The 25,989-nt window shown below is 34.9% G+C and overlaps 1 protein-coding gene across 5 annotated transcripts in view; it reads right to left on the reverse strand.

Annotated features, from left to right (window-relative positions):
• PHIP (pleckstrin homology domain interacting protein) overlaps positions 1 to 25,989 on the reverse strand; it is a 128,497-nt gene that overhangs the window by 24,162 nt on the left and 78,346 nt on the right. For 4 of the 5 annotated variants that reach the window (XM_070795767.1, XM_070795766.1, XM_070795764.1 and 1 more), the window contains exons 20-30: positions 25,128 to 25,245; positions 19,354 to 19,494; positions 16,699 to 16,775; positions 13,637 to 13,868; positions 9,922 to 10,041; positions 8,597 to 8,704; positions 7,964 to 8,088; positions 7,753 to 7,835; positions 2,621 to 2,732; positions 2,379 to 2,440; positions 119 to 274 (exon numbers count right to left, since the gene is read on the reverse strand). In XM_070795767.1, coding sequence (XP_070651868.1) covers positions 119 to 274; positions 2,379 to 2,440; positions 2,621 to 2,732; positions 7,753 to 7,835; positions 7,964 to 8,088; positions 8,597 to 8,704; positions 9,922 to 10,041; positions 13,637 to 13,868; positions 16,699 to 16,775; positions 19,354 to 19,494; positions 25,128 to 25,245 — 1,334 coding nt within the window. The remainder of the gene's footprint in view (positions 1 to 118; positions 275 to 2,378; positions 2,441 to 2,620; positions 2,733 to 7,752; positions 7,836 to 7,963; positions 8,089 to 8,596; positions 8,705 to 9,921; positions 10,042 to 13,636; positions 13,869 to 16,698; positions 16,776 to 19,353; positions 19,495 to 25,127; positions 25,246 to 25,989) is intronic. The other variant, XM_070795765.1, reaches the window with a different exon arrangement.

The following is a 25,989-nucleotide window of genomic DNA, read 5'->3' on the forward strand; positions in this document are numbered from 1 at the left end:
TTCTAGCTATCTTCATGCATATATATGTAAATAGATAGATACACACACACACACACACACACACACACATAGAGAGAGTATATACATATATATTTTTTCATATGTTGTTATTATTTACCTAGTGTCATCAACTGGTTTATTCCTGTAACAATTCTTTCACATTCTTCATCCCTGGGATTGGAACCCCATTCACCATCAAGAGGCTTATAGATCAATGATCTGGTTTCAACATCGGTTAAAGGAACACTGGTACCTAGTTCTTCAGGAAATACAGCTGAAATAGAAAGAAATGAGATTTAATGAAAATATGTGGTAATATCAGTAATATTTAAGTTACCTTTAGAATCAGAGTTGATATTTTTATAAAATTAAACTATACCTTTGTAAAGATTTGGTAAGTATTAGTCTTTATTTTCATTAAAGGAAAGTTATGTTTCAAGAGTCAATAAAATTTATTCTTTACAACATTAATTTCATGATTAATTTTCTAGATGAGCATGTAATTACTTCTCCAAAATTATACCTCACAACTTGCTTTATTATCAGTTACATGTGAAGGATAAAGTATTCGTATAAAATCATGAAAATTAAAAAAATTTCTGAGTAATTTCGTAATATATAATCTCTAATTTACTCTGATAAAACATGCCATGTGAATTTGAACAAAAGTGGTATTTTTTTTTTTTTTCAGAAATGTTTTAATCAAAGCCTCACTGTTTTTCTAAAAGTGTAGGGACAGTCAGAATTATGAATAATGACAGATGATGCTTAGGCTTTTTGCTCTTAAATGATGAAGGTATGCTTTCTGCACGTCTGAATCTTTAATAAAATAATTAGGGGGTGGTGGTGACATAAAAACTACAAATCTGCCAAGGCAATTTTTCTTTGAACAAGACTTCAGGAGAGAAACATTTGGAAATATGCTACTATCTGGTCACGAAACTCCTCCTCCTCTAGAAATGTAATTAAACTCTTGAGTGCCTATATACGTATAACGGAATAGAACAGAAACAACAAAAATCACCCCCTCCACACAGCAATATACTGAGGTCAGAAACAACAGTGTATTACTGTTACTCATTCATTTCAAGAAGTACCCCAGGGATTATATCTATTAGCTTCATTTCTCTCACATTCACAATAGTCTGATATGAGTTCAAATTCAAACCTTAACAAAGGAGAGAAATAAAACTGGAAGGTAAGTCATGTAACACATTTACAAGCCGATTAACACATTGTACAGTATTAAACAACTCTAATTTAGCAATGAGATGAAAAAGACATTATTGGTACTGGTCTCTCAAAGTGACAATTTCTAGAAAGAACTAGTCTTAATCAAAATCCGCATGACCATTTTCTCATTTCTAAGATTTACCAGATTGGGTTTACTTTTTTCACATTATCTTTTTTCTGAATTTTTTTAATATAATAATTAGTGAGGAATTCCATTTGTAAATGATCAGTTCTACTATGTTACAAGTCAGGTTGTTTTTCTTTTTTAAAAAATTCTTATCTGATAGTAAAAGTAACATACTATTAAAAAAAACAAACAGTAATGTAAAAGATAATTTGTGGAAGTCCTCATATCCCCATCCTTTAAAACTTTTTAGACATATACAGTTGTATGTGTTTTATTTTCTTAAACTGAAACAAATATGGGCAATGACATAGAAAATGCAATATCCAGGCTTAGACACACTGGTCTTTTCTCAGTTCCAGGAAGATGTCATTCTTACTGCCAACGGCTAACTCCCAAATTCTAAGGCAATGTGTCAGGCCATATGCAAAATGACAGTTATTATAATTACCTACTCATTGAGACCTTACATGTGTCAGGCTCTATAATAAGCACTTTACACATATGATATCATTTAATTCTCATAGCAGTCCTGTAAGAAAAGTATTAGTTTATAGTTCCAAAGACTGAATACTAAGCATCTCGAGTTTCAAGGCGTAAAGGAACTTGTCAAGATGACACAGAGAAAAGATGGCAGAGCTAGGATATGAATCTATACTTCATTCAAAAAAGCCTGACCTCTCAGTATTATGCTGTATTCTATGTATTTTGCTGGAGTTGTAAAAATATCTTTGCTCCCAAGTGCTCATCTTCTACAGTGAATAACAACAAGCAAATCAGTATATTTTGCTGTAATTATCTTCAACCTTCCCTCTTAAACTACAAATTCCAAGTGGACAAGGATTATGTTTAGTCTAGTCACTATTATGCCTCCCCTACCTCCAGGGTCAATAAAAATGCATGTGGAATGAATATTTTCTACTTGCTCTTCATCAAGAACTCTTTGTACCTACAAGTTATCAAATCAGATTTTTATTTAAGAAATGAATTCCGTAACAGACACAAAAAACTTTACACTTACCATTGTTAGGTATAAGCTCCATATCCCAAGGACTCATCTTTTCTGTATCTCCATTGTCCCAGCTTAAAGAAAGGAAAACCTTTATATTAAAAAATCTAAACACTGCATTGCAATTTCAATAAAATCACACTGAAAAATAAAGTAACTACTTCAGTGTTTAAAAGGAGTATCTTTAGCATTTTAACAGATGGGGAAAACATTCAAAGCAAGTCAGGCTGAACCAAAACACAATACTTCCTTACCAAACATTGTAGCACTGGAACAAACTATCAGGGTACTCAGGCTGAAGTGGTTCCTGGCTCTCAATTGTTCCAAACCACCAGGCATCATCTATGACTGATCTGAAACGGTCACCTGGCCAAGAATAAAAGCCATTTCATTACTCTTAAATGAAACGCTGCTGCTGCTCCTCTTTCCCAAAGTATCCCTTTAAGATGCTAAAAAGCCTGTATTATTATTAAAAGACCTATAAAAAATGACCTACACACTCCAAAATAAATTAGTAAATAAATAAAATCAGCAATACTGAGAGGAAAAGTTATATAACAAGCACACCTGAAGTGTGACTTATCACCTTTCAGACCATTTTTTACCATTTATTATGGTAAGGAGAAATTCACTCTTATTTTAAACATTTTTACCAATCTACCACTTTACACTCACTTTTCCTTCCTACAGAAAGAAAAAACAAAACAAAAACTAACCTTTGTAAAACAGACAGCACTCTATAATCTTTTCCTTAACCAACTGCATTCAGCTGTCATATTACTGAAAACTGCTTTCCTCAAAGACTCTGATAAGCTATCTCCTCACCTTCCCTCCATGTCATATGAAAACTGTTAACTACTCCCTGCCTTTTTACCATGCTTTCCCCTTTCTAAGCTCTCACAGTACTTAAGTGATTTTTCTCCTGGTTAATTCTGAAAGATTTGAGTTCAAATAACTTATCCATGTCACTTTAAACAAATTAATCTTATCTGAATCAGTTTCATTTTCAAACCCACTTTAAAAAGTGTTTATATTCACATTTTTTTACCAAAAAGGATTTAACAATGTACAAAGACATGTAGTCGTCCTTCAATATCTGTGGCAGATTGACTGGCTGCAGGACACTTCAGATACCAAAATCTGTGGATACTCAACTTCCATATATAAAATCACGTGTACGTGCATGTAACCTACGTATACCTTCCCACATACTTTAAATCATCTCTAGATTATTTATAATATAGTTAATACAATGTAAGTGCTATCAAAATAGCTGTAAATACTATGTAAATAGTTGGCCAGCATAAGGCAAATTCAAATTCGCTTTCTGGAACTTTCTGGAAATTTTTTTTCTCCAGAATATTTTTGCTGCAAGGTTGGCTGAATCTGTAGCTATGGAGGGCCAACTGTAGGAGCATAAAATGCTTTGAAAAAAATAAATATAATGACAAAAAAGCAAAGTTGGAACCAGGCTGTTAATAGAACACAACTGCATGTTGCTGAGTTATATATATGTATGTATATACATATTCTGGGTGAGCATGCACTGAGATCAAATTTAGGTTCAAATTCAAGCATTCAAACAGCAAATATTAACAGGGAAATATGAGCTATTACTAGAGAGTCTCTAACTGCTCCTGAGATACATATTAGTGACACTATACTTAGTGAGAAGACATTACATAATTTAAGAAGCAGCATTACTGACATCACCAACACCTGAAGAGTAAACACAGTACTGAGTTTCATAAAGCTATTTCTTGTGATCCTACTTAGACTGATGACATTATGCTAAAGAAGAAGAACTGGATAACATGTGCCGTACCACAATGAATGATACTGTACGATAATGACAATAAAATTAGAATAAGGTCTACCAGCAGAGGAGCCTGGTTGGCTGCAGTCCATGGGGTCGCTAAGAGTCAGGCATGACTGAGCGACTTCCCTTTCACTTTTCACTTTCATCCACTGGAGAAGGAAATGACAACCCACTCCAACGTTCTTGCCTGGAGAATCCCAGGGACGGGGGAGCCTGGTGGGCTGCTGTCTATGGGGTCACACAGAGTCGGACACAACTGAAGTGACTTAGCAGCAGCAGAGTCTACCAGAGTAAGCCTTAAGGACTGGCCGAAGTAATTATTACTGATGTAATTTTAAATGGCAGTTGGTAAAAACATCTTCAGAAATAGAAGATTAACTAGTTACCAACTTTAGAAGAAACATTAACAGTAATTTATACATTTAAAATTATAAGATCCAAATGAGAACATTCTGATGTACATCCATTTGGACTATCTCTTCAATATGAACAATGCTTGCCATTATTTCCTTACTTACGTTGTCAGTGCATTTCTGGAATATTCCTGGGTTCTAACTGGTAATATTTGTTCTGCCAACTTATTGGCAGATGCATGTCCTTAAAAATCAGAGATGAGAAAACTTCCCTGGTGGATCAGTGGTAAAGAATCCACCTGCCAATGCAGGAGACAGGGGTTTGATTCCTAATCCATATGGCGCAAAGCAACTAAGCCTGCCTGAGAGCCACAGCTATTCAGCATGTGCTCCTGAGCCCGGGAGCGGCAACTACTGAGCCCACGTGACACAGAGCCTGTGCTCTGCAGTGAGAGAAGCTGCTGCAACAAGAAACCTGTGTATCGCAACCAGAGAGTAAGCCGGCTCTCCACAGCTGGAGAAAAGCCCATGTAGCAACAAAGATGCACCACAGCCAAAAATAAATAAAATTTTTAAAAGAGATTAAATTAATATTATCAACACATGGAAATAATTTTAAAAATCACATGTACCAAAGGCTTATATCCAAAACCAAGAACTTTTAACTCTTTCTTCTTGAATTTACTTACAGTTTTCTACGTGAGTATATAGCTATTCCTTTACTCATCAAGTTCAGACATTAAGTATTGGCCTGTCTCCATATAACTGTATATAAAGGGTATGTGCATTTTGTTTAATCCATTTTCAGTTGTCCTCTGTCAGGCTATACTGTATAAATATTGTTCACTAATGAGTCCAATAGCACACAATTCCTTTCTTGCAAAAATCTGTATAATCACTTCATTTTCTCTGAATTTTATGAATAATTTCCCCACATTCTCTAACAACTCAAACTATAAAACAGTCTTCAATAGATAATTTCCCACAATAATGACAATAAAGTCAAAGTCAAACATGTTAGACAATTTATCAGTTTTACTTTTTCTCCTGAAGATTTCTCTCTAAGAGGACAGTGTCTTCTGGACTGTTTTACAGACTTGCCAGACAGATAGTATTCTGAGACTTCTGCTGACTATTACTTGGGAATTTCTTTTGGCGATTTCCTGTCCCGAATTTCCTGTCTCTTACTGAGATTCCTAGTCTTTATTATTTCCTTATTTGATAGAAAAAACGAACACGGCAATGGACTGGTTCAAAATTGGAAAAGGAGTAGGTCAAGGATGTATATTGTCACCCTGCTTATTTAACTTATAAGCAGAGTACATCATGTGAAATGCCAGGCTAGATGAAGCACAAAGCTGTAATCAAGACTGCCTGGAGAAACATCGATAACCTCAGATATGCAGATGACACCACTCTTAAGACCGAAAGCAAAGAGGAACTAAAGAGCCTCTTGATGAAGGTGAAAAGAGGAAAGTGAAAAAGCTGGCTTAAAACTCAACATTCAAAAAGTAAGGTCATGTCAACAGGTGCTATCACTTCGTGGCAAATAGACACAGAAACAATGGAAACGGTGAGACTTTATTTTCTTGGGATCCAAACAAAATCTCTGCAGATAGTGACTACAGCAATGAAATTTAAAAGATGCCTGCTCCTTGGAAGAAAAGCTATGACAAACCTAGATAGTGTATTAAAAAGCAGAGACATTACTTTACCAACAAAGGTTTGTCTAGTCAAAGATATGGTTCTTCGAGTAGTCATGTATGGATGTGAGAGCTGGACCATAAAGAAGGCTGAGTGCCAAAATATGTATGCTTTTGAACTGTGACGTTGGAGAAGACTCTTGAGAGTCCCTTGGACTGCAAGGAGGTCCAACCAGTCCATCCTAAAGGAAATCAGTCCTGGGTGTTCACTGGAAGGACTGATGTTGAAGCTGAAACTCCAATACTTTGGCCACCTGATGCAAAGAGTTGACCCTGATGCTGGGAAAGACTGAGGGCAGAAGGAGAAGGGGATGACAGAGGATGAGATGGTTGGATAAGGCATCACCGACTCAATGGACATGACTTTAAGCAAGCTTCAGGAGATGGTGGAGGACAGAGAAACCTGGCATGCTGCAGTCCATGGGGTCATAAAGAGTCAGACACAACTGAGCGACTGAATAACAAAATTTGATGGAACACATCTTTCAAAGCTTTCAGAGAAATGGGACATGGGATGCAAATTTTTTTCTACAGCTTGCATGTCCCTATTTTTAATGACTACACTTCCATAATTTTTCTTTTTATAGCACACAGGTATACCCACTCCAATATTCTTGGGCTTCCCTTGTGGCTCAGCTGCTGAAGAATCCGACTGCAATGCAGGAAACCTGGGTCGATCACTGGGTTGGGAAGATCCTCTGGAGAAGGGCAAGGTTACCCACTCCAGTATTCTGGACTGGAGAATTCCAAGGACTGTACAGTCCATAGGGTCGTACAGAGTCAGACACAACTGAGTGACTTTCACTATAGCACACATGTAAATCTCTGTATTTACCAAGACCAAACAACAAACAAATCACCACACTAATCCCTTCCAATGGTACTAGAGGAGGAATGAAATGCTGTATCAAGTGAGGTGCTTTCTCAAAGCAAAATATAGCATATAGGCATGATACTCTACTTCAGAGTGGTCCTTTTAGAAATTCTTAAATACTCTAGTAAATAGCATAACCATCTGTATATAAAGTACCTTAAATGCCTGGAGACTTTTAAGGTTTTCTAAAGTTTTTTTGAGTCTTGGTTACAATATTAGTTTTAACAGAGGTACCCAATAAAAGAAAAAAGTCAGTTTAGTTTAGGTCCCAGTACAATTAAACATTTTCAATGGAACACATCTTTTGTTTCAAGTTTGAATTCTGTCATTACTTCTTTTGGATAAAAATTTATTTCAGTACATATACTAACAAAAGGAATAGTTATAAACAATCTTATACACAGTTACGAAATATGAGAAAAAACATTCAGATTTCAACATCATCTACTTTAAAAGTATTATTATTCTTTAAAACAGACAAGCAAACAAAAAAATACCCCAAATTCCTGATACAATATCTTACTTTCCTATTGACATTGCCACAAATGGCAATATTTATCTGATTATCTAAATAATGAAAAACATAAATCATTTATTAGATAAAACGATCATTACAACTTCCAAATAAATAACGCACCTATATTCCACCGCCTATATTTTGCATCTTCAAATTGTTGTCTCAAGACAAGGAAATCTATAACATCAGGCATATCATGGTACCTATTAAAACAGAAACAAATTGATCAGGTCACATAACTACAGATATCTAAAATACATTCAAATGTACCCAAATCTTGAAAAACAATCTACAATACTAAGAAACTACTGCCTCTTTCAACAGTCCTTACTTCATTGTAAATGATCCACCGGTCAGTTTACCAGTATCAGGATCTAGAAAAGCAAGTTTAAGGCAGCAAAGGGTAGGCAATCCCACTTCATACTTTATGCCAACTATTTTCATCAGTTCTTGTTCCTGAAGAAGATATAGAAAATAAGAAACCATATTCACAAAATAATCTGTTAAACACTAGGTGACTATTTTGTATGTATGTATAAAAACCCACTGAGCTGTGTACTTAAGATTGGTGCACTTTGATGGTATGCAAACTATATATCAATTAAAAAAAAAGAAAACCTTATTGAAATAAGAATTTTCTAATACAGTTCCAGAGACTGAGAAATAATTTTGAACTATTACTGATAAATCTAGAAATACTTTCAAATTTACAAAGATGAAGTTTGCCTTAATATGTTAATGTTGTCCAATTCTCAACATAATTACATTTTAGTCCCAACTTATAAACTATTAGAATATATATAACTCAATCTTAAGTTTCTTTAAAAATCTATGCCTATGAATTATTTCAATTAAAAGAAAAAGCTATCTTCATGAAACAGTTTCTTACAGTGAAAATAATAACATTAAATACAACTTTCTCTATAATCACATCTTTTGGGGCTTTAAATCATAAACACCATACCCGCAGTTCCATTTTATGCCATGGTTGTTTTTTGGGATTTATACTATAAATTTTATTTTTCCGGGCCATCTCAACATATGCTTCATGTCCTTGTCGGAAATAATAAACCTAAAAAGTAAATAGTGTCACAATTTTAAAACTTGCATGTGTTTCCTTTAACCAAAATGCACAGTATCAGCTAAAACTGTAGGAGATTTAATGTCCTGTAAATGAAAAGAAATTCTAATATTTTGATTTTATCCTTCCTCCTTTTCCTTCAGCTGTCCTACTATCACTTAATAATACCCAGTGTTCTAAATAACATTAAAAGGTTAAGGATAAGCAGTAACTTTTTGGCTTTTTGGTCTCACCACTTTATTTTAGGTTGTATAATAAAGTATGTTGTAACTTGGGGTCATGTTTAGTTTACTGTTTACCTATTTTGTAGCAAGGAGTTTATACAAAGGCAGGGAACTTTAAAATGAATAATCTATTTTCAAATATATTTTATCCTTATGAAGAGAGCAAGACATGTATTTATTCTCATTTATGGAGGTCAAATTTAAGTGACTCCTGACTACCGCTAGAACTGGTACGTGAATACAGCACTCTGATACAAAGTGTTCTTCCCACAACTAAAACAGCTGAGCTTGTTGAAAAATGCTATCCAAATTTATCCTAACTTTTCACTGTAAACCTACTGAATACCAGATAACCCTGTCTCTTAACATTTACACAAAAAACAAGGAGACATGTACTCCTGAGTGGAAAACTTTGGTCTAGTATATTTTCATTTTAAATTCACAAAAACATAGTCCAAAATGATGACTGATCAGGACTAATCACATTTTCTTAAAAAATTAAATGGTAATTGGAAGATAACATTTTTTTTTAAGATCTAAGAAACATTATGAACATTATAGTTATTTAAACATTGATAAAATACTTTTATGAAATAAAAAAAACCCACATAATTACCCTTCAATTAAAAATAAACAAATGTTAAATTTTGCTTTTCCTTTACCATATATTTTAGGAAAAAGAAAATTGGCCACAACATCCTCTTACTAAAAAATACATACTGGTTTTTTAAACGCTAATAAACCTCTATTCTCTTACAATATTTAATTTTCTATCGCAATTTTTATAGCAGCCATAAAAAAAACATTATTAAAGCTTTCCTCTTAATTTTCCTTTTTTCCATACAGAGCTACAAAACGTAAACTGAGATATGAGATACTTCATAAAACTGCTACAATTCTCTAGAATTCTGTTTCAAGAGCTGTAAAAAGTGTTTAAAGTTATTTGAATGAAACAAAGGATATTTTTTAGAAGTTAAAAAATACCTCATCACCCATCTGTGGCACAAATGGGCATCTTCGGGGTAAAGTGTCTGTAATCCATGTTGAAGGTAACCATTCTTCCAACGTCAAACCGTTTTCCGTTAGTTCTCCCACAGCCAATCTCTAAGAGTGTAAAACAATATCAAATATTATCATGAAAGCACTCATCTATCAGTCTGCCCAGGTAGTTAATAACACAAAAGGGGAAAGGGATCTTTGTATAAAAATGTATGTTCTTTAAGTATTAAAAAACCTTATTCTGGGAAGATGGTAGTAGTGGCAAAATAGTTACGTTCAATCTCACCAACTCACTCCATAAAAAAGTACTACATCAACCAAAGCTCCAAAGACAATATTCAAAACAAAAGTAGGTGATGAGATATTCCCATAAACAACAAAACAGAAGCTCTGTGTAGTTGCCTTTCCTCTAAACATTCTCTCAGTTTCACAAACATTGGTTTGTCCATGTAACAAACCAATACATATTTGAGGTTTTTCTTTAAAAAACCCTAGGCATAGCATGTTGCTAAGAAGTAAGAAAGACATTCTTATATGGGCTGAGCAGTGCCAGGATACAGAAGGCTAACTTTTATGGGCTGGACATTATACTTGCATATAGCCCAAGAATATTCCCTAGTCCTGTTAAAGTAGCCATTTCATATGTAAGCTTCTAAAAAAATTTTTTTTTTCAATCAGAATGCTCTCAAGCCAGGTCTCTTACGTTGTAACTTTCTGAATAGGCCTTTAAGAAAAGTTTAAAATTTCTGGTCACCTACAAGTGGCCATGATAGGCTGGAAACTCTTACCTTAGACTTTGGAAAAACCAATTTTCTAAAAGCTGAAACCTAACATATATAAGTAGAGAAACACCATGTTGCTGATTAGAAATGTTTTGGTTCAGTGTTTGTAAACTAAGACTTCTAAATTTTATTCTCTTGTGTTTGCTTAAGAAAAGGGAAGTTATAAGGCAGCTATCACCGTGAGTTAATGAAAGTTCATAAAAAGAAACACAGTCATAATGGGATATGAGAGAATACTACTTGCAGCAGGTTCCTTTAGCTGTTACTCGGTATTCATCTTCCTACGAACTCTTCTTCCTATTAACCACCTTTATATTTCTGTTAAAATACATTAGAAGAACTCTGTGGAGAAGAACGGAGGGATAAAGGACTCTGGCATTTACTATACATGAGATGAATCCATCCCATGTACTGAGATCCACAGATTGTATCAGTCTTACATATAATGAGGTGCTCAGTTAAAGTATTTGAAAAAGGCTTCCTTTGACCTAGGTAAAACGAAAAAAGGCAGGAAAAGGCTAAAAATTACTAACTCCAGCCTCAATATAAACTACTAGTTACACTACTCAAGTATTTCTTCCCAGAGTGGGACAGCTAACAGCTCTTACATGAAGTCAGGTAAATTGGATATTAAATAGAAGTAATCATATTTATAACTGTAGGACTATGGCATAACCAAGAATCATTATGATAATAAACCTTACTCAGATCCTGGGGATCCTTGAAGTTTTGGTTAGATTTCTGTCAGTACTAATAATCATTTATGGTTATTTAAACAATAATTAAATAATAATAAATAATTAAAACATATCGATAGTTCTCTAAATTTCCAGCCTCATGCACTGAGACTTAATTTTGGAGATAAAGGTAATTAATCTATTTTCTTTCTATCCATGGCAATTCTTCTAGGCCCACCTAAAATCTGACCTCTTCTGGAAGGCTTATCTGAAACTCTACGATGTCTCCCTTTGGTTTGCCAATTAAATGTATCATGTGGTATTTCTCCTGTTTTGGGGAGAGGGGATTCAAACAACTTGTTGGTCACACATTGTTTTTGGAGTAAGTACTTTGTCTTACACTTCTTTTTATTGACTGTATTGCAGGCACTAGATGAAAATTCATTGCTCTGATTTCCAGAGCTCCTAAACAACATAAGGGATACATGTCAGATACTATCTGGGATAACTGTACTGCATCTCAGGAGAATTCTAATAAGCATGTGCCGAACAAGGTTTTTTTTTCTTCTATTGATTCAAACAATTAACCATATGGAAGATATTTTACTTTTTCACAGATGCAATAAACATCAACTAATGATGTCTCAGTTATTTTTCAGCTTTACAACTCTATGCAGAAGAAAGGAAATGTTACTGTGTTTACCTGAGATAAGATGACTAAAGAATAAGAGCAATTCTATCTACTGTCAGATACACTGATAGGCTGAAAAAAAACCATGTAAACAAAATCCAAATTACAGGGAGTAACCTATAATATCCGAACCTTGAACTATTTGAAACATGTACCAAACAAATTAGTGGCAAACAGACCCTGGGATAATACTTTAAGCAAAAAAGTGAAATTAAAACATGCCAAATAGTAACAATGGATCCAAATGTGGCATGTAAGAAGAAGCCTGAGGTATTAGTTTATGGATAATTATCAAATAAAAGGGGACCAGGTGAAGTAAACTGCATTCTTAGGACAAAAGAATTATGGGACTTAACACTGCAAACCTCCAAAGTTTCCAAAACCGTCTTGAGATGGAAAAAAAAAAAATGTTTACCTCATTTGCCAGATACATGGCTTAATCAGCTTTATATGTCTATCATGTAAAATAATGGGGTCAGCCTACATTTACCATCACAGGCAAGGAAGAGGAGGAATACTGTGGCTAATGTGTGGCATTCTCTTTGGTAAATATTCTCCAGACAAAGGCAAAGGAGGTGACAAAGGAGGCTGCAGAATCCAAATTAAAGTAATCCATAATTATATAGCTGAAACAAAACAAAAGCTCAATTGACGCAGATAAAATAAACACTTAAGACAGATGCAGTCTTGAAATTTTTCAAAGCTCTCTAAAGATAAACATCCTATAGTCTCCCTAGTATTTAATTCTACAGATAACATCTTCCATTTAATTCTAAAAATGGCATCGTTTTTAAAAAAACCTTGCGTTTGTTTCACCAAATGTGCTTCGAACTTACAGTCTTTTGGGGAATAGACAATATGTCCCTTGTATTTCATTTCCTTTAGAGCAAAAGTTAAACAGTTCCTGTTTTTTAAAAAAAAAATATTCCGACTCCGTAAGAACTAACAGATCTTATTCCCATAACATTTATCCCTTGTCTTTGATCCGTCTCAAATTATCCACAGACTAAAGATGTAGTTATCAAACCAATACTACTGCCCTAAGGACTAGTGATGGCTCACAAGCTCTGTAAATTAATGAAGGCTTGTTACCACAGTAGTATTTTCAGCAGTGATAGTTTGTAAGGATGGTTGAAAGACAAAGGCAATTAAAGGCTAATAAAATATGTTTTGTAGCATTATTTTTTTACATAAATAAACAAATTCTACTGGAGTCTCAAGAAAACTCTGCTCATAAGATCAAATGCTCAATATATAACAATATGATAATTCTACAAGTAAATACTCTCACACATTAAACATTTTAAAAATTGAGGAAAACTAAATAGATCTCTATATGCTTTATTTTACTACTGTGTAACTCCATGTTTTTTCTATTAATACTTAGCTGGTATACCTGAACAATGTTTATGTTTATCTGCTGCACTTTTAAAATGTGTAGTCTGTTTTCACAAAAAACATATATATATATAATATGTATAATATCTATTTATGTAATTATATATATAGAAAAATATAGATAATATATATATATAAGTATATAGCTCAACCTTTTGTTTTCTTTCTTTGGGCTTCTTTTTCTTTGGTGATACTGGTCCATCCTTTTCTTCATTTATTTTTTTCCTATCCTTTTTAATCTGTTTTTGCTTCTGTTTTTCAGATTCTTCTTCTTCATCTGAACTGCTTTCTGCTTTCTTGGTTTTATGCTTAGGAATTTTCTTTGGTGGTTGCAGATTAATTCCAGCATCTGCTGTCCAGTCAGAATAATCACTGGAGTAGTCACTAAAAGGAAAGAGGGATTTAAAAAATATACAGAACAAGATACGCATTAAGACTTGCTGTATGCACATGTAAAGAAAGATCATAATAAAAAGTAATGGGCATCCCTGGTGGCTCAGACGGTAAAGAATCTGCCTGCAATGCAGGAGGACCCGGGTTCAATCCCTGGGTTGGGAAGATCCCCTGGAGGTGGAAATGGCAACCCACTCCAGTATTCTTGCCTGGAGAATTCCTGGACAGAGGAGCCTGGCGAGCTACAGTCCATGGGGTCACAAAGAGTGGGACACGACTGAGTGACTAACAGACAATGACAGAATAGTACATACTAAATGAACTAAAAATACTTCCTAACTTTCAACTCATCTTCTAGGTTCTTACAAGTCTGCAGGCTTAACTTCCTTAAATATCTCCAAAATTTTTTAGGATAAATGAGGCCTAATTAAAGTAGTTCTAATTAAACAATGAATTTAAATACCATTTTTAATTTTAACAAAAATATAGATTTGAGTGTCACATGTGTTCAAAATATTGTGGGGTCACAAAGGTAAGGAGCAGAGAGACGGTCAGTTTCCTCAATTCTAGTAACAGAAAGAGAGCTCTAGATAGCATAGGAGGCATCAACGTTGAGGAAGAAGCCTAAGAATTCCCTTGTTGAGGGTAGGTGGACACTCTTGATCTCCCATGGTAGAGCACTGGTGACATCACCGTAGCTAGATATCGACCTGCAAGGGTCAGAAGTATTCTATCCAGTGGGAAGACCCTGCCTGCAAACTTACTAAGCATCTACACACACTCGAGGTATAGATTATGCTTCAAAGCATAGTAAGATTCAGAAAAATGCAGGCCTTAGTATCTTATGTATCACTATCAATCATGTTTGCCATTGGTTGTATCTCACTGGAAACTCTAACAGATCTAAGCTTTACTAAACTGATGCTGCAAAATAAAGAATCCAATTAAGTTGTCTTCTGTTTTAATTTTAGAACATGAGAATATTTAGTACTTGACTTTTTAGTTTTATAAATATAATTGCCTTAATGGAATCTAAATTGTACTATGTTAAAATCAATTATCAGGTTGCCTAGACTTACTAATGTATATCCTCACTTCTCTAAAAATATCACTGACAAGGCTTAAGTCATATTTTTCTGGAGTTTTATTCTACTACCTCATCCTTCTGGCCCAAGTGTCTTTTTTTATGGGCAATTTACCTGTTATCTCCCTAAGAATAATCATTGCAGATAAAAGTCAAATAATTAAGGTGTTTTCTAGTATGATTTTCATGACTTCATCTTAAAACTTAAAATTTTAAAGTTACATAAAAAACATGTGCAGAAACTATTCTGGATATTTGGGAATATATCTGCAGGGCAAACAGCCATCCAATTGGCTATACTGAACTTACCAGCATTTATTTACACTGACCTCAGCCATGATGGCAATGGCAACCCACTCCAGTACTCTTGCCTGGAAAATCCCATGGACAGAGGAGCCCGGTAGGTTACAGTCCATGGGGTGGCAAAGAGTCGGACACGACTGAGTCACTTCACTTCAGCCATGATCACTGTAAATGGCACTTGCCAAACTGCTCACTGTTGCTATGCTATGGAACACTCAGCTCTTACAGAAAATCTGCTGCTGCCAGCACAGAACTACAAATGCCAGAGGCCTATGTTCTTTACAATAGTTTCTCCAACAGCTGAAGTGAACACTGTTTTTTCAAAACAAGAACTTTTATGCTGTTGCATGGTCTGAGATACAAGCATAACTTGTTTTATTGTGCTTTGCAGATACTGTGGTTTTTCTTCTTTCGTTTCTTCTTTACAAATTCAAGGTTTGTGGCAAGCTGGCATCAAGCAAGTCTATCAGTGCCACTTTCCCTATAGCATTATTTTTAAATTAACGATGTTTTTAAATGTTGAATTTTTTTTAGAGATAACACTACTGCACACCTCACTGTACAGTGAAAATGCAATTTTTATATGCACTAGGAAAATAAAAATTCATGTGACTTGCTTTACTGCAATATACATTTTGGTGGTCTGGAGTAAAACCTGAGGTGTTCCAAAATATAAATATACTCTATTTCCACTGCTAAACCAAAAGAAAGCAGGTTTTTCTTCTGCTGTCTTGTTTTAAATATAGGAAACTACCAGACATAATGATGAACACTTGCATATCATTACTAGGAGCAACTACTGTGGAAACAGGATAGTATGTCCTGTGACAATGTCCGTGATAATAAGAGGTGAAGAATTTTTACACATAGCCTCCTGGTTTCTTTGGAATTTTAAGAACTAATGCTGTCAAGGAATAAGTATCAAGGGCTAAACATAATTAGCATTCCCAAAGGCTCTACTCCTCCTTGTTACTAAGACCTCACAATGTCAGGCAAAGCCATTAAGCTCTGTAACAATATGAATCACCAGTTAATGGGCTGAAGGAATCCTTGCTTAAACGATCAAATGGGGTGGGAAAAACAGGAAAAAGGGAAAGCTTATTCTCATTGCCAGAAGAAAATACTACTAGCATTTAACAAATTTCACTATAAAAGATAGTTAATTCTACAAAATCTCGTTACTTTCATAACTTAATGCATAAGTATTTCTCAAAACCAGTAATGAAACTAGTTTGTGGTTCAGTATTACAAATAATAACAGCATTCAGAAGATAAAATATCAACTGAGGAAAAAAGTTGAAAGCATCATTTTGTAGATCTAGTTACAATTTTAAACCCAAAGGGACTCTGAACTATGTTTCTGGTAGAAAAGAATCTTTACCTTTCTAAAGAATTTATAGTACTTGTGGGGAAAAAAAAAATTCATTAAATTACCTAGAACTGCCATCACTGTGCCAAGCTCTCTCTTCTTCTTCAGACGTTCCACCACTGACAGCAACAACTTCACCTTCCTAAGAGATAGTGAATACATATTTTACTGTGTAGTTTTACAGAATAACATTCTATATGATTATATTAATAGAAAATATCAGTGATATCCAGTAGTATGAATCATATTAGGATATCTTATGAAAATCTGATTTAAATTAGTTGTAAAATACAAGTCTCAAAGATAAATACTTATTAATAATGGATTCAGAGCAATCTCTTGGATGGATTAACTTTTTAAAGCCTCCAAACACAACTTCTAGATTGGGTGATACCGAACTTAAATTTAGGAACTTTTAGGTTTTATTATAATTATTATTAAAATAGCTTTATCATGTAAAAAAGAATATTCCAATTCAGGTATTATTTTATACACATAAGGAAGATAAAAACTACCCAAACACTCTGTTTCTCTTTAGCAAATATTCATTGGTCAACACACGCTACTACCTGTGAAGCCATTTTCTTTATAAAAATTGTTTTGTGGTCACAAAATCTTGCTTCAATAAAAATAGCAATTTATATTAATTAAGATTTTACTAATAGGTCAGAAACTGTTCTAAGCACTCTGTATATATCATCCCATTTGATCTAGACAAAACAGTGACTGGTGAGAGGAAACAGATCTTTTTTCCCCAGTTATAAGTGATTTCTGAAATATGTTTCATTGTTTTATTCTATTTACACTATCCTACCATTTAAAAAATTATCTCATTATTTTAACATATTGAAATCTTTGGTTCTCTATTAACCAGCAAGTATAATACTAATTCTTTTCACTTTCATGCATTGGAGAAGGAAGTGGCAACCCACTCCAGTGTTCTTGCCTGGAGAATCCCAGGGACGGGGAGCCTGGTGGGCTGCTGTCTATGAGGTCGCACAGAGTCGGATATGACTGAAGCAACTTAGCAGCGTAATACTAATTCTAGGGAAATAGGTTTTTAAATAAAAGAAACTAAAACTTCAACAGGCTAAGAAATTTATCCAAGGCAGCACAATTAATAAGCAACAAAGCCTATTTTGAACTCAGGTCATTTTACTTCAAAGCTTAATTAAACCCACTCTAACAAGAATGGTTCATGTTTAAATTACTGGGCGTATTCAGATTTCATGAGGATAATGAAACATATTCTTCTACTAATCAAATATAACATTTTGGGGAGAAAAATTTTCCCATTATCATGTCTTAAAAATGAAGAATGTAATTCCTCAACTTTCACAGAGCTTTGAAAATCAAGCAAATATGTAAAGATCAAAATCTAAAAGCAAATTATATTTAGCAAACAATCTCTGCTCACGGACTGAAAAGAAACTAAACAAATTATCTAATTTTTCCCACCTTTAGTATATTACTTCTTTAAAGAGGAAGAACAGAAACATACTTCTATATTCTAAATACAAAAAGGTACTATATAGAATTACAAAATATTTGAACCAAGAAATCCAAGACGGTTTCATTTTTAAATGATATATTGTGCCAAAGGTGATATTCTGTTCTCACTGTTCTCCTCTACAAACTTAAGGTAAAAACAAATTAGTTTTGAAGACAAATGAAAGAATTTGTAATTTTCTTATGTAACAGTTGTACCTGGAAATCCAGTTTTACTTGATTCGTATTTTTAAAATTTTATAGAAACTTTTATTTAAGAGGATACTATAAATCTTTCAAAAATAAAACACTTTATAATGCAAACAACTAGCACACACATATTTTATGTTTTGTGGTATATCTAAGTTGTTAAATGTCAAGTTTATATAAAGAGTATGTTTTCTCTTTTTGCCAGATTAAAAATATCATTTTGTTCTGGCTATACTAGGACCTAAAGCCAGCGGAGACTTTTAAATTATGGTTAGAAACTCTCAGTTTGAGCTAATATAACCCTGTCCATAGAGAATATATGTGGAGAATCCCCACGCATGCCTGCCACTGCAAAACATGACTTCGAAAGCATATAGCTGTCAACACTTCAGATCAGTCTTTGACTTAACTGTGAGTGAAGGGTAATAAGGAGAGTGGGGCAGAAGAAAGACAGTTGTACATCTAAGCAAGCTTGATTTATAAAGGCAAATGGACTGTCTTTGCTGAAAGAATATACAATTGTGTGGGGACAATGGTATTTATGAAAATACTTATACATAAGGAGTATTTTAAAATCTACATTGAGAAAGCTATAAATTGGTACAGAGATTATAAAGTAACTAAAACTGCTGACTGTCTATTCATCAGTTGTATTATACAGACTAGAGCTTTATGGTATTAAAAAGCTTGGTTTTGGAGTAAAAGGAACCCGGGTTTAATTCCTTACTCTACCATTTAATAGTTAGGTAAATGTGTAAGCTAAACATCTTTGCACTTCAGAGTCCTCATAATGGGAGTAATTAATTCAGATGCACTTGTTTTGTGGACCTGAGGTTATGAATAACTATGCCATGCCTTGAACACACACTATGGTCTTCAGCTATCACTGTCATTTTAAGACCTAGACATACCATGTTTGAGCTACATCTACAAATATATCAATGGATGCAAAGAATACAGGTTATATTTTAAAAAACAAATCAAAATGAAAACAGAAATTTATGAATGTGCTGAGCTCTCACATCTGAAGAACTTGTGCCATTTTCTATCTCTTCTGAAGGTCTAGGAGTCTCTTCTAATGCAGATCTTGTGCGGTAATTGTGTTGATTTGCCTGCTGCTTTTTGGATTCTCCAAGATCCACGAAATGTTCATGAGCATGATTCTGGAAAAAAGTAAATTCAATTTATTTACAGTATGCTTAAAGAAAATGCTTTTTAAAAGTTACATTTTTTTCTCTTTCATGTTTAAGATTATCACATAAGTAGAATCCCATGGACAGAGGAACCTGGTGGGCTGCTGTCCATGGGGTCGCCCAGTCGGACACGACTGAAGCGACTTAGCAGCAGCAGCAACAGACTGTAATACCAGCTCAAGTATTTTAACATTAAGCTAAAACACAGGTTAGTGATAGGTTGAAATTCACTTGCTGATTGATAGGTTATAAAAACCTTTTTTGATTGAGGATTCATAAAAACAGACTAAGTCTAACATTGAAATCTCTTATATCCACATCAAAGCTGTAAAACAGATAAAGGAAAGAGGACCTCAGAATGTGAGGCATAAGTGACAGGCAGAAGCAAACTAGGAAACAAAACAGTGATCACAAAGCTAACTGGTCGCTACGAGGCTTGGATACCAAGGTAACTGGCTCTCTCTCTCCTGCTGCAGGCAAATGTGGGAAGCAAATGTGGGGAAAGTCTTCTGCAGCAGAGAAAACAACTAAGAATAATCAAAATAAATGAAAGTCCAACACAGTTACAGACATCAAAAAACTCAACAAACTCAAGAATTTACACCTGAAAAAGAAATCCAACTAAAGAACATAAAAAATAAATGGAAAATACTAAAAATTACCTCCAAAAAAAGATTGACGTCAGACTTATACATACACCATGCAATAAATCATACAATAAAAAAGGAACATTATCTTCAAAGTGCTAACAGAAAATAGTTTTGAACCTCTTATTTATATCCTAACTCCTTTGAACCTATAATTATATCTTCACTTTCCCCCCTCCCCCCCACCCCCCTCATTGTTTTACAAGGATCTCAAAATTCTGTGACAGATTTCTGGTCAAGTTGTTTCCATTAAAAAGTACTGCTTTAAAAAGCAGTTAATTTAAAATTACCACACAGAGAAAAACAGATGGTCCACAAAACATTCTCCTTTCCTTCAAGGTTTTGTTATCATTGCTATCATTAATTGTTCTTTGCTAAATGACTGATCAAGACAAAACAGCCCTGAGACAGTTCTTCCACCACTGATGAAGGCTGGAGTGCCAGGTATTGGCGATGATCTCAGTTAGCCTTCTGAGCTTTCTGGGCACACACCGTGACCTTGCCAGCTCTAGCTGCCTTCTTGTCTACTGCTTTGACGACACCATAGTAAATCTCTGTCTCATTCACAAATACCAAAACGACCCAGAGGATAGTCAGAGGAGTTTTCAACACACAGGTGGCTTGCCCGGAACCCTATCAACAGTGGCAGGCAGCATCAACACCTTTCAAGAATTTGGGGCTATCTTTCACAAGATTCTTCCCAGAACAGTGACCATCGTCATCTTCAGTTCAACAATCCTGCAAGCTATGTTAGTTGTGGACAATCCAGAACAGGTGAACAGCTGACTTGGTTTGGCTGGCTCAGGATAATCACTTCAGCTGTGAAGTTAGTTGCTTCCATCGATGGGTTATTTTTGCTCTCAGGAGCAACAATGCCATGGCAAGCATCTCTGACAGACATGTTCTTGACACTGATGTCTACACTGTCCTCCGAAAAGCTTCACTCAAGGCTTTAACTGCACAACAGACCTTTTTTTTTCACTTTAGTTGTAATGACAACTGGAGCAAAGGTGACCACATGCCAGATTTGAGAACCCCAGTCTGAGACTGGCCCACAGGGACAGGTCTGGTTCTACCTGGAGGGGCAGGCACCAAGGGCTTGTCAGTCAGACAAGTTGGTGGCAGGATGCCATTCAGAGCTTTAAGCTTCACTGTTCCACTGCTATTACCATCATTACAGGTGACTTTCCAACCCTCGAACCAAGACATGTTATTAGCACGTGGCTCCAGCATATTGTCACCATTCCAATAAGAAACTGGCACAAACACTACTGTGTTGGGGCTGCAGATAGTTTTCTTAATGTGAATCAATTCCTTAAGGCCTTCTTAACTCTTCTTGCTGTAGGGTGCTCAGTGTAACCCACTCTGTTAACACCAAACAAAAACTAAATCAGTCAAGTTCAGGGTTATTTTAAGGTAATTCTCTTATTCTCTCCAGAAATTTCCAGGATATTTCCTTTTAGATGTTTTCAAATCTCACTATAATATGCTCACCTGAGGTTTTATATTTTTATATTTTACATTATTTTTTCTTTATTTTAGTTGGCATACTATGCATTTGCTTGGAGATTATTTCTAGAAAATTTTGGTTCATTATTTTTTTCAACTCTTTGCTCCCTCTGTATGTCTTTCTCTTCTTCGAAGATTCTTACTAAATAAAGCTTTTTTACTACATACCTCTAGTGTGTATGTATGTGTGTATACAACACACACATTTACAAAAACACATATATGTATATGGTTCTCACATTTCCCTCATTCTCTCCATTATTTTATCCCTTGTTGATACATTCTGGAAGAGTTCTTCAACTTCATATTCCAGCTTACTAACTCATTTTTCAGTGTTTGATACTCTTCTATTCAACTCTTCCACTGAATTCTCCATTTCAAGGACAACAGGTTTCATCCTAATTTCTCCAACAGAACACTCCCCAAAACAGCTTGTTGCTATATCATGCTTCCAATATCGTCTCTTCTCTCTCTCAGAATAATATGCTATTTTGAGTATCTGAATATGATTGACTCTGGTTTCACAAGTGTGCTGGATGGCACTTTCGAAGGGAAGGAAAAAGAAAAAATAATCTACGTCTTGCTCTGTCTTCTAAACAAAGCATCTGTATATATGCATGGGGGGATGGGTGTGTACCTCAAGACTTGTGATACTGCAAACCCAAGTCCAAGCATCCCTGCCCCTCCATCCCTTCCACTTTGCAGCTCTCCCCACAACCAGTCTTGTCATGTCTTTCCAGCACTGTAGCTCTACTTGTGTTGGGGCTATTACTTGTAAAAGCCAAGTGAATCTTCTCATGCTAACATTCAAAATTTACTCCACGTATATTCTCTAAAAGAATTACTGAAGGGTTCTGTAGTTCTGCGAAAATATGTAAAAGCTATAAAAAAGGAAATGATGCTCAACTGTATCTCATATGCTTTGAGTATGTTAAAAATGTAATAGATCTTGCTTCTTTCATTTAACATAAATATTATTTACCTACTCAAAACTATTTCATTAAAAATGCTTTTTGTTTCATTTTGTAAAGCTTTATCCACAGTTCTTATTTCTTTAGGATAAATTCCAAGTCAAAGAACATGACTTATATCTAATGCAGAAGAAAAAGCCGGCTGTCAACCAACATCTGTTCCCCTCCTCTTGCACAGAAAATGAAATTTTCACTGTCAGACTTTCAAGTGACTAAATTCTGGGCAACAGGCTATCTGGTACAGTGCTGCAGAAAAAGTTCAAAAAACTTTCATCAGGAGAGCACGTGTACCTTCTGCACCTTCCTTAATGAAATTGCCTTCCCTCCTGCAGCCTTATATGAAAATGCTGCTATCTTGAGGCCAGAGGTCAAATTCACACACAAGAAAATCAGAAAAATTTGAAGAGCTTCAGTTCCTAACACAGAGGCCATCAAACCAGACCTTGACCACCTACCAAGGCTTTTATATCAGAGAAATACATTTCCCTAAAGGGAAATAAATATTTAAGAAAAATATTTTTAAGACACTCATTTGGGGACCACGTTCAGTTCAGTCGCTCAGTCTTGTCTGACTCTTTGCAACCCCATGAACCGCAGCACGCCAGGCCTCCCTGTCCATCACCAACTTCCAGAGTCCACCCAAACTCATGTCCATTGAGTCAGTGATGCTATCCAACCATCTCATCCTCTGTCATCCCCTTCTCCACCTGCCCTCAATCTTTCGCAGAATCAGGGTCTTTTCAAATCAGTCAGCTCTTCGCATCAGGTGGCCAAAGTATTGGAGTTTCAGCTTCAGCATCAGTCCAGGACTGATGAACACCCAGGACTGATATCATTTAGGATGGACTAGTTGGATCTCCTTGCAGTCCAAGGGACTCTCAAGTCTTCTCCAACACCATAGTTCAAAAGAATCAATTTTTTATAGTCCAACTCTCACATCCATACTTATTGTCAAAATCAACTTTCTAACTGCTTTCTAAACAGTTTTTCTGCATTAACTTATACAACTCCCCTACACAGTCAGTACCCTCTATTATTAGAGGGAAAAAATTAATGCAACTCTGAGGTGTAAGGTAGCATCTCACAATTTGTACATCTGTGATTATCAATGTTATTAGTCACATGGTAAGTGCTTTCAAACCTTTCTCCATTCTCATAAAATGTGAAAAACAAAAATGAGGTCATGTTATAAATATTACTGTTACACTTGCTTTTTTTCACTAAACAAATACATCATGAGTATTTTTCCACAGCAATGGAGTGAACTCTAACTTCTTAAAAAAAAAAAAAAACTGTATAATATTCCATGTATATATGTCATGACATCCTACCTTTCTTCTACCAAGAGACACTAAAGTTGTTTCAGTGTTTGCCACCAGAGACAATAAATATCTGCATGCACACAAACATACATACATTCACATCAATCCTTTCCTTTCTAAAAAAGTCTCTGAAGAAGCACTATTAAAAGATAAGCACATCCTTTTAATTTTATAGATATTACCATATCCTATCCATAAAAGTGGTAGCACTAGCTCACAATCATTATACGAATTCATGTCCCCACATCTTTGGAGTCAGAAGAAAGGAAACTAAAAATAGGTATGATTTCAGGCCACCATGAAAACAACCACCACCGCAACCAACAAAAAACTTAAAAAAGAAAAAATTATTTCAAACTATACTAACAGAAATTCTAGCAGGGCGGGGTCCTACTGTTGCCAAGGTAGGATACTCTTATAGGATACTCTTACCTACAGGAAAACATAAAGTGGCAAAGGACTACTTGAGTTCTGTGAAGGGTTACAAAACAGAAGAGAGAGTTATAATAAAGGAGACTACTTCAGAACATCTGAGGAGCTCAAATAAGAGGACCAAGTACAAAGCTGGGTCAAGAGACCAGTCATCCTTTGATACTCCAGCAGTTAAGTCCGTCTCTCCTCCAGATTAGGGCATAACCGACTGAAATCCACTGGACTGAAAATTTTTTCCACGGTAGGATGACAGAAAAACTAATAGGGCAAACTAAGAGGGACAATTTACCTCTCTTAATGGAGAAAATTAGAACTATTATTTATAGCAGCATAGCTGACTTGATTATCTGCAATAACACATTGGTGCAAAACAGTAAAAAAAAAAAAAAAAAAAAAAGGCAAAAAATTAAACCAAAACACTGTTTTAGAGTGTGCCACCAAAGGCAAAACTAAAAAAGGATCTTGCTTAGGATTAAGGTATAAATGTATTGGATTTAACAGGCATATTACAATTGGAATTTGAGACAAATGTACACTAGAAAGTATGACATGTATAAAGATTCAAAGATAATCTAAAGGTAACTGAGAATTAACTATGTTAACTTTATTTCATTAGGTAAATAGCCTGTCTATAATGTTCACATCTTTAATTACAAAACCACCTTTAAATGGTCATTATATTAATGAGGCAAATATTAAACATCCAAGTAATCACTATTTACCTTTGAGACAGTGGGCATTTTATTCTCTTTCGGAACTGTCAAGTGTTTTCTTTTCTCTTCTGATCTGTAAGTCTTTATTTCTTCTTCTCCCTTTGCAGTTCTCCATTCTTCTTGCCTACTGAAAGAGAATTCAAAGCCACATATCCTAATCTATAATTTCTGTAACCGATTTCTCCCCAAAGGAAACGTCAGGCATCAATGTTTTCTTTTCAGATTAGGCATGTGATAAAGATTTCTGAGCTTCAATTCAGAGACTGTGAGTTCTGGACATTTAGTATTAAATGACTGGATGTCTTTCCAGTAGGAAAGAAAGAATCTGTCCACCTGAACTTGATACTACCATTTTCTGCTATGGTCTTTGGCAAATAAAGTTTTAGGATCTCAGAACACTGTCAAACATTAAAAACAGAATTTAATTATGACAGTGTTGGGCTTATGCTGTGATAATCTTAATGTGTCACAGAGACAGTTGGAATCTTCAAACAAACAAACAAACAAACAGAGGCACAACAGATCTTTGAGGGAGATCTACGATTAACTCCTGAAGCCCTGAAAGAACTGCATTCTCTCTGATGAAAGGAAGGTCAGGCCTCAGTCACTGAAAAAACTTCAACTCTATCCAGGTATCAAGCTGAATTTGAGGTACAGAAGTTTTTAGGAACATTAACTGTGAAGTTTAATTTCATAGAACCTGAACTCACAAGGACAAGAGAATTTTTTTAGAATTTTAATTCCTTAAAACTTCAAAGTTTCTGAACTGTAAGGGTATTTATTCTCTGAACTTTAATTTTTCCCTGGAGTTAACACAGTTGGAAAGAAGTTAATATTCAAATTTGGAAGTGCCCTATAATGTTGATATTTT

The sequence above is a fragment of the Bos indicus genome, chromosome 9 (assembly GCF_029378745.1).
Source record: "Bos indicus isolate NIAB-ARS_2022 breed Sahiwal x Tharparkar chromosome 9, NIAB-ARS_B.indTharparkar_mat_pri_1.0, whole genome shotgun sequence".
Taxonomy (NCBI): domain Eukaryota; kingdom Metazoa; phylum Chordata; class Mammalia; order Artiodactyla; family Bovidae; genus Bos; species Bos indicus.